This window comes from Triticum aestivum, unplaced genomic scaffold, assembly GCF_018294505.1.
Source record: "Triticum aestivum cultivar Chinese Spring unplaced genomic scaffold, IWGSC CS RefSeq v2.1 scaffold56191, whole genome shotgun sequence".
Lineage (NCBI taxonomy): Eukaryota > Viridiplantae > Streptophyta > Magnoliopsida > Poales > Poaceae > Triticum > Triticum aestivum.
The window spans coordinates 10710-19377 of record NW_025226290.1 but is presented as its reverse complement, the minus strand read 5'-3'; the positions used below and the strand labels follow the sequence as shown (position 1 = coordinate 19377).

The 8668-nt window shown below is 40.8% G+C and overlaps 1 protein-coding gene across 1 annotated transcript; it reads left to right on the top strand.

Moving 5' to 3' along the window:
- Nucleotides 1–8: 8 nt before the first annotated feature.
- LOC123172549 (probable protein phosphatase 2C 37) lies at nucleotides 9–4869 on the top strand. The gene is made up of 3 exons (XM_044589500.1): nucleotides 9–139; nucleotides 225–333; nucleotides 4315–4869. Exons 2-3 carry the CDS (start codon nucleotides 243–245, stop codon nucleotides 4659–4661), a joined length of 438 nt encoding a protein of 145 aa, XP_044445435.1. The 5' UTR covers nucleotides 9–139; nucleotides 225–242; the 3' UTR covers nucleotides 4662–4869.
- Nucleotides 4870–8668: the final 3799 nt, after the last annotated feature.

Sequence of the window (8668 nt, the reverse complement as noted above, 5' to 3'; positions counted from 1 at the left end):
GCCCCGGGGCACCATAGGTGGGTCCACGGCCGTGGTGGCGCTCTTGGTCCTGGGCCGCATCATCGTGGCCAACTGCGGCGACTCCCGCGCCGTGCTCTGCCGCGCCGGCCGTGCTGTCCCGCTCTCCCAGGACCACAGGGTGAGATTAAATGTGTCAAGTGTATGTAGGAGTATTTCTCTGCTTTGGTCGGCCGGACAAATTTTAGCTTCATACGTGGATGCAGCTGGACCGACCGGAGGAGATGGCGCGTGTCACGGCGGCGGGCGGCGTGGTGTTCAACTACGGCGGGGTGCTGCGCGTGCAGGGGATCCTTGCCAAGACGCGCGCGCTAGGTACATTCTCACACGATTGCCCTTCCCATCCATACAACCGGCTGGCATGCATGTTGTGTTACTACTTACTACTTACTAGCAAACAAATCACCTTCCTGAATTTGTTTGCTACTGGTCAGTGTCTCTCTTGATTGTCATTAGCCTATATGTTGCCTTTTGCCATTACTTCGACCAAAGCTGCTGGCGTGTTGTTTTGTTTTTAAGCACCACGTTTTGTTGTTCTCATTAGCATTGCCATTATATCGAAGAGAGAGGGCAATTTTTCTTTCAGAAATGATATGTAGCGAACGTCAGATTTCTGGCTCCTCCCAGAGAACGACTATAGGGTCATCAGATCCAGGGCACCAATCTTGATGCACGCTAAGTAGCCACGTCAGAAAAAACCGTTCGCTCTTGAGTTGTCTATCTGGGAACGCTTCGGCCGGAGGAGGGCGCGACCACGATACTCCATGAAATGGACGTGCCCAGCTGATGTCCACTCATCTCTATTCCTCATCCATTCACAACCATGGGGAAGAGCTTCGGCCGGAGGAGGGCGCGACCACGATACTCCTCACCGGCGACCCAGTCTGGGCTGCTCTCGTGAATAGGTGGTAGGCGTGATCCCCTCCAGCTTCAGGCTCGGGCCCGTCTTCATCATCCCCATAGGTCAGGCCACTGCTCATCGTGTTTGGTTGCATGAATTTCTCATTGGCATCACTCCTGAAACACCAGTGTGCAATTAGTTCGTGTCAAAGAGATCTTGTAGTATAGTGTTGTGTGCCCTTTGATGTGCTAGAGGGATGCAGCTATATTGATGTTATTCTTCATATACTGTTTGTTAGCTACAGTAATTTGATCATGTGTATGTGTTGTGGAAGATGATTCCCCTAGGATTGTTGTATTGTTTGCACACGTGTGATAAATGTTGCCATGGCAAGTTATAGATAAATCTGCCCCTTAAGAAATTTTGCAAATTTACTACATCACGACAAAAAATAGAGAAATTTGTAAAAGTGAAATGGAAAATTTATGAACTATAACATGGAAAATTTAGAAGAGAAAAAATTAGGACTAATCATATGGAAATTAAGAAAAAGTTTATCTCCTACATCATGGCAAAAATTACAGGTTGCAATAGTTACAAGGGAAAATTATCAAAAAGAATTTTATAGGACAAGGTATTTTTTATGTAAAAATTATTGAACTAATTGCATGGCAATTTTAGGGGAGAATTGTGATCTCTAGAACATGATAAATTTTTAAACAACTTTGAAAACATTCAGTGTTACAACATCATGGCAAAAAAAATTAATATGAATATTATGGGGGCATACTTTTTTTATTGAAGACGTGGCAAAAATACTAAATTGGCCAACTTTTTTCAAAGTCCAAATCTCATAGTTTTACCATGTGCCAAATGCATTTGCTACATATGCCATCTTTGTTAAAGATCAAATCTCCTAAATTTGCCATCTGCCAACTTATAAATTTCGAAAACATGTTGTGTTTTTACAATCCCTAACTTTTGCCATGTGCCCATCGAAATTTCCTAAAATTGCCATCTTTTTATGGAAAGAAATCCCTAGCTTTGACATGCACCCTTTTACAATTTGCCAAAAGTAGCCCTGTGTTTTCTTAGAGAACAAAATTCCTAAAAATTGTCATGTGAAATTTTTATTATAGGTAGCATGGCATTTTTAGTATTGAGACCATTGAAAATTTATCAATTGTACCTAGGTAATTTTATTTTAGGTAGCATGGCCATTTTTATTATTCGTACCACGACATTTTTTTAGTTAGAAAATGGCAAATTAATTAATTAGAGTATAGTAGTTTATTCAAGATAGCATCATAATTTTATTATTCTAGAACAATGCCAATTTTATTCGTTATACCATGGAAAGTTGGATAATTTCACCATACTAGTTTTATTTTAGGTAGCACGGAATTTTTAAGGTATTTTGGAAAAGTTTCTACTTTGTCACATGGCTGTTTTAGAAAAATAAAATCCATTTCCTAACCAAGATTACATTTTTTATGTATGGCAAACTTCTTTTTTGGACCAAGCAATGTTTTCTTTTACCCATCATGGCAATTTTAATTTCACACTGCACGACATATTTATTTTGAACATAACCATTTGAAATTCCTATTTTTAAAATTATTTTGGACCATGGGAAGAAATTTCACACCATGGCAATTTTATTCAGCAAAGCATGGTAAAAACATTGAATGGCATGGAAAAATATTATCGAACATAAAATGGCAAACTTGTTTTGAACATTCCTTGTCAAAAAATATATATGATGAAACCATGACAATATTTGTTAGTTTTTCACATTTTTCCTTGGCAAAATCTTGTTTGCCATTATAATTTTTATGACATAGATTTTTTTGGTTAAATCAAGGTATGTGATGACAACAAACAATTTTCAAAATTTAACATGCTTTTCTGAGAAACAATTTCTCCTTTTAATTTGCTAGGTGACCAGTACATTTTCTAATTTTCCATGATTTATTAGTGGATGCTATTCTATAGAGTACAGGATGATTTTTTTAATATATCTTAGAGCATGGCAAATGTAAATTTATGATTTACTATGCCTTTTATGTATTAGGATTTTTGTACTTTTTGTTTATGGCAAACTTTTCCGAAAAATGAGTCAATTGGGCCTATCTTTTTTTCGTGCATTCTCCATGGGCCAACCGGCAGAGACCTCCTTATTAGCGAACTATCAGGAGAAAGGGTTTCGTTCACTGCAGGTGTCATGCCCTAGCGAACACATCGTTAGCTGGAGGCAACCCCAGATGACGATCACCACCTATCGGACTCCTTTTCCATTTTCCATGGGCGTGTTGCCTTATTTGTAAATTTAAATAAAAGGCTACTCTATACAATACTATCATTTGTCACATGATTATTTTTTTAAGTCTTGTTTGCTTCATGCCCACATGTTTTTTTGTTCAAAATATAGACTCCGATATTTAGATAAGAAAAAGGCGTTTTATAGGACGGAGGTTGCAAGACAGAAAAACACCAACGATGTTGTTGATGAGAACTCCACCAAGGGAAGGGCATCGTTGCAACAAAGAAGTATCTGCGCCACCACGAGGACTCCACCAAGGGAATCCTTCCTGAGTATTTTTAAGCCACTTGAGCGACACAATAATGTTAGCAGAGTACAAGGAAGTGAATGTACAAGGAAAAAATAGCCTTCTTACATAAAGACAAAAATAACATCCAGACAAATGTAATCAAAAAGGAAGATTTAATTTTTGCGTCCATGTGTGACCTTCTAATGGAAAAAGCAAATTAAAACATTGTCTTGCATTTAAGTACCAAGAAAAGAATGTAGAAGGCGGGGTTTATCCTACTTTTTAAAGAAACAATTGAAACATAGTAGGCTCAATCATAAAAATAAAATTATAGAATGCCCGATTATGTTAAATGCATACACGTAATAGTGTACCAAGATGTATCAATGGGCATAATTCTGCTCTAATTTTGAAGCATGCTTCCATAGCACCAACAGATACTAGATGGGGCCACTCATGATAATATGTAGTGAATTCGTGTATTTATTGTAGTTGCATCCTATTATCTGATCAAATATTGCATTGAGCTATCTTTTCACAGTCTTGCCTTCAACAACCATACTTGGTAAACCGTGAATTCAAACTCATTAATAGTCTTACCTTTAGCAAGGATGTTATTATGTGTTGGTGCATTAACATTGATGTCAAATTGATAGTTCAGATTCAGTTTATTTGAACATTGTTGTTTTCTGATAAAATCTTTCATAAGTGGTTACTTACTTGGTCTTGATGGATATATGAGAGTTGATTTCCTAATTAATCCCAAAATAAAATAACATAAATGCCAATTTTACTTTTTTGGAAAGGTTATTCATTTCTATAACAAGTTGGTTTTTCTTTAGTATATGTGTGTACTGATTCTTAAGGTATTACATCTCATTAAACAATGAACTATACTCATAGGGCACATGCTCCTCAAGCCTGAAGTGATATGTGAGCCAGAAATTACCATAACTGCGAGGTCGGAGGATGATGATTTCATGATCCTTGCAAGCGATGGATTGTGGGATGTGATGTCAAACACGGTGGCCTGCAGAGAAACCTTGAAATGCTTAGAAGATAAGAGCACCAATGCTGGCACAATGGTAGGCCGCGAAGAAGAGGTTCGGTGTATATGCGCTACGTTCCACCTCACGGATCTCGCCTTCCGTATGCATAGCCGAGATGACATATGTGTGGTTGTGATTGATCTAAAGATCAGGGGTTATCTACAAAGATCAGATCACCATCTCTACAAGTTACAAATTTGACCTGATAGGAATTCAGCTCTATGCAATCATGGCAAAGCAAAAGCTCTGTTGATTGGGATCTTAGCTCTCTAGCTAGTTGGTTGGTTTTATTCAATAAAAAGAGTCTGCAGAATAACTGGTAATATGGATGGATAAAGAATTTCCATGGATAGAAAATAGTGTGGTTGTGTGGAATAAAAAGATATTTGTAAATCAATGCAAGGATGATTGGATAAGAAGTTGAATTTTATGTTTCCTGCATACTGTCCCTGTTATTTTTCTTAAGCTAGCATTGTGATTTGCACTCTGAATTGTTATTAGGGCAAGGCAAGTATTGGGTGCCATTGCTCCCACAAATTTAGTGTTTGCATCTTTTTGAGACTTGAGGGGTGCATGGTAGGATGATGCGAAGCTAGTCCTCGTCCTCGTCCTCGGAGACAAGGTCAATCACCTCTCGACATCCGCTGGAGGGGCCTACCTCACCATCGGTGCGGGTTGCCAGCTGCACCTCATCCCCATCGTCGTACATAAAGTAGCCCTGCCCATTGAGCTTGTCAAAAAGCTGGTTGACCTCCGCGGTTATTCTAGCATCCATGTCAGTGTCCTCGTTCCTCCTCTGGTCCTTCTCCTTATTGGCCCAAAAATCACGCTCCGCTACAACAAGGTGTGGATTGGCCTCAACATACCTAGCCATGTACTCCTTATTCATCTTGGCCAGGCGGCGTGCCTTCACCTCCTTACGAGAATAAATCCGTTAAGGAGGGGCAAGGACACATGTTTGGCATCTCGGGGAAGTCTAGGTCAGTCAGTTTCCACCCATACATGGAAGTCACCGCATCATACGCATGAACGGTGAGCTCGGGGGTATCAAACGTGCCAAGGAACAGCCAATCACCATCACAGGTGATCCCCCGAAGTCGAATACCACAAAGCCCGGTCGCAGGAGGGCGGCAAGGGGCCATCCTCCTGCACGAGTGTCATGCGAGAACGGTCTCTGTATCAAACTTAATTTTGCAAAGTTGAAAACTAAATGAAGAATACACAACAACTCTTCATGTGGGTTAACTTTCAGTCAGTTGATGCTCCCTTCAACAACTCTCACCTCTCAAGTGGTGGTAGATATGTATGGTGGGGCACTCCTTGCCTGTTTATTTTGACTGTCGGTAAGGGTCGTTACTCCCATCCCTTCTTGCGTTACCAAGGTCTCACAGAAAAGAGATGAGAAGCAAGGACCACCTACGACAATAGCAGGTATCTTTCCTCTCATAACATCTCTCATCTCTCAATGTTATTTCGACCGTCAGTGATGGTCGGTCCTTTCATTCTCCGCTACTTTACCGAGGTCTCAGAGGAGGAGGACGAGAAGGAAAGACCACCTACGAACATCCGGTATCCTTTCTCCAAGAGCATCTCATCTCTCACTCTCATCTCTTTCAAAAGGAAGCATCATTGGAATGAAATTCAACACACTACATAGCTAATAGCGATGCATACCCAAAACAAGTACAAGTTAGACGCATTTACTAAGTACAACCATTTAAACTACATAATCTAGAAAGTTACCTAAGGCAATATCTATGAGCATAAGAGAGCAAGCAAATTGCAACGTGTCGATAGACCTTATCCTGCTACCCGATTCAGACCATGTGTAATCAACATACTAAAAACAGCAACAACACAACATCAACAAAGCAACACAGTTCAGTTTTAGAAGTATGCAAAAGATGCACGGATATCGTAATAGTAAAAACTCTTACTAGGGCATCTCCACGGAAGTTATCGTGGTTCAACATGTGCACTAGTGGCACGTATTGACCATAATGTGGAGGAGTTCGATAATAGGCATTGTAATTCTCAATTTCAGTACAATATGCGACAAGATGATTTTTCTCCTGATAAGTTAACTCAGAGCCATCGGTGTAGTAGGTTCTGTCTACCATCTTCCACACATTCTTTGAAGAATGAAAATAAGCTATCAATGAAAATAAGCTGTCAACTATTTTGATATAAACAATATAAATTAAATAACTATGTTTGAGCTCACATAGCGGTAGAATTGGAAGCATATCAACAAGGACCCAAATGTCCAAATTGTCTTGGTTGATGTCAGGATCACCAAGATCCATGGTGACAAACATACTGTAGGTGTCAAAACCGGCGGATCTCGGGTAGGGGGTCCCGAACTGTGCCTCTAAGGCTAATGGTAACAGGAGGCGGGGGACACGATGTTTACCCAGGTTCGGGCCCTCTCGATGGAGGTAATACCCTACTTCCTACTTGATTGATCTTGCTGATATGAGTATTACAAGAGTTGATCTACCATGAGATCGTAGAGGCTAAACCCTAGAAGCTAGCCTATGACATGATTGTTGTTCTGATCTATCGACTAGCCTGGCCTCGGTTTATATAATGCACCAGAGGCCTAGGATAACAAGAGTCCTAGCCAAATACGCCGGTGGGGAGGAGTCCTTGTCTTGATCACCAAGTCTTGTGGAATCTTCCTTGTATGCGGCAGCTGTCCGAACTGGCCCATGAGTATACGGCCACAGGGAGACGACGTGGTGAGGACCCCCTAGTCCAAGACATCGTCACATACCCTCTTGAAAATCATACATCTTGCAAAGTGCTTCCCAACCCGGGCAACCAAAATGGGATACACTCTCAGAATTGTATAGATTTACCTCAAAATCTATACCATGATGGGTCCTTAGGTTAATTTTCTTTGTTTCATTCCTCTCATGATCTTCAAAACCCATCCTCTCAAGACATAGCGTCTTACATGGCATGGGATAAGCTAGTCGAATTGTGAAATACGAAAATTACACGTTGAAGTAGTAGAAGTCGAGCTTAATTACAAAAAAAAACATTGCGTCGTAGCTTACCGTATCACAATCGAAGGCGTCCTCGAGCTTAATGCTGAAGCGCCGACCTTCGTCCAGGTGAGGCATGTCGTAGAAACCCCGGTTGTCGCTGCACCAGGAGCATTCCCCGGGACCTTCTTCGTCCGACGACATTTCCTATGTTCATAATTCAAAGATTAAACTTGTACAATTAAATATATGTACTACAAAAACTAAATTAGATCATTATTATTCATCACGGGTTGACTATCGGTCTGTCAAGTCTTTTCTTGAAAGCTCTCAGCTCATGTGGTGTATATATTCGACCGTCGATGATGGTAGCTCCTCCTTTCGTTCCCGAGTGCATTACACCAAATGTCTAGCACACGCGAACGAAGGAGAAGCTACCTCCACGACAACATTCGGGATTCTTCGTCCTCTCATATATGGTGGAGACTCTCCCTCACTGATTCCTCTCTGACATTTGCGACCGTCAGTGATGGTCGTTACTCCTCCTTCCCCTAGTGCATAACAAAGGTCTAGCACCCGAAGAAGAAGGAGAAACGACCCCCATGACAACAGTCGGGATTCTTCGGCCTCGACAGAGTTAAAGTGAACCCAAAATATTGTTTAATTATCTTTCTAGAAAATCCAGGCCACTCGATATTTCCTACATATTGTAGCACAAGTCATGCCAAAATTCACGGAAAAATTCCGGCATGACCTTTGCTAAAACAGGACATATCGAGCGCCTGAAATTTACCGGAACGGAAATTAATCAACACTCCGGTAAAACATTGGCCACTCGGAGGTGTAACCTGCAAACATGACCGGCCACTTGGGCAACCACATATCCTATTTAAGCAACACAAGATATACATGTTTTTATCTACATCATATCTTATAGGACTCATATTGACATGGAGATTTGGCTGGTCTCACCTCGAGGTCGGAGGGGGTCGTTGACGGGGACGACGGCGGGGATGATGGAGGGGCTCCTTCATTTCTGCAAAAACAAAAACCCTATAAGTTATCACTAATACATCCCGAATAGTATCATACATATAACATCACTAATACAATTAAAACCCTAGCGAACGATGGGTATCGACGACGAGGATGCTTAAACTAAAAAAATAACAACAAATGTGACATGTTCAACTAGTTCTATTAATTCAACTAGTTTTA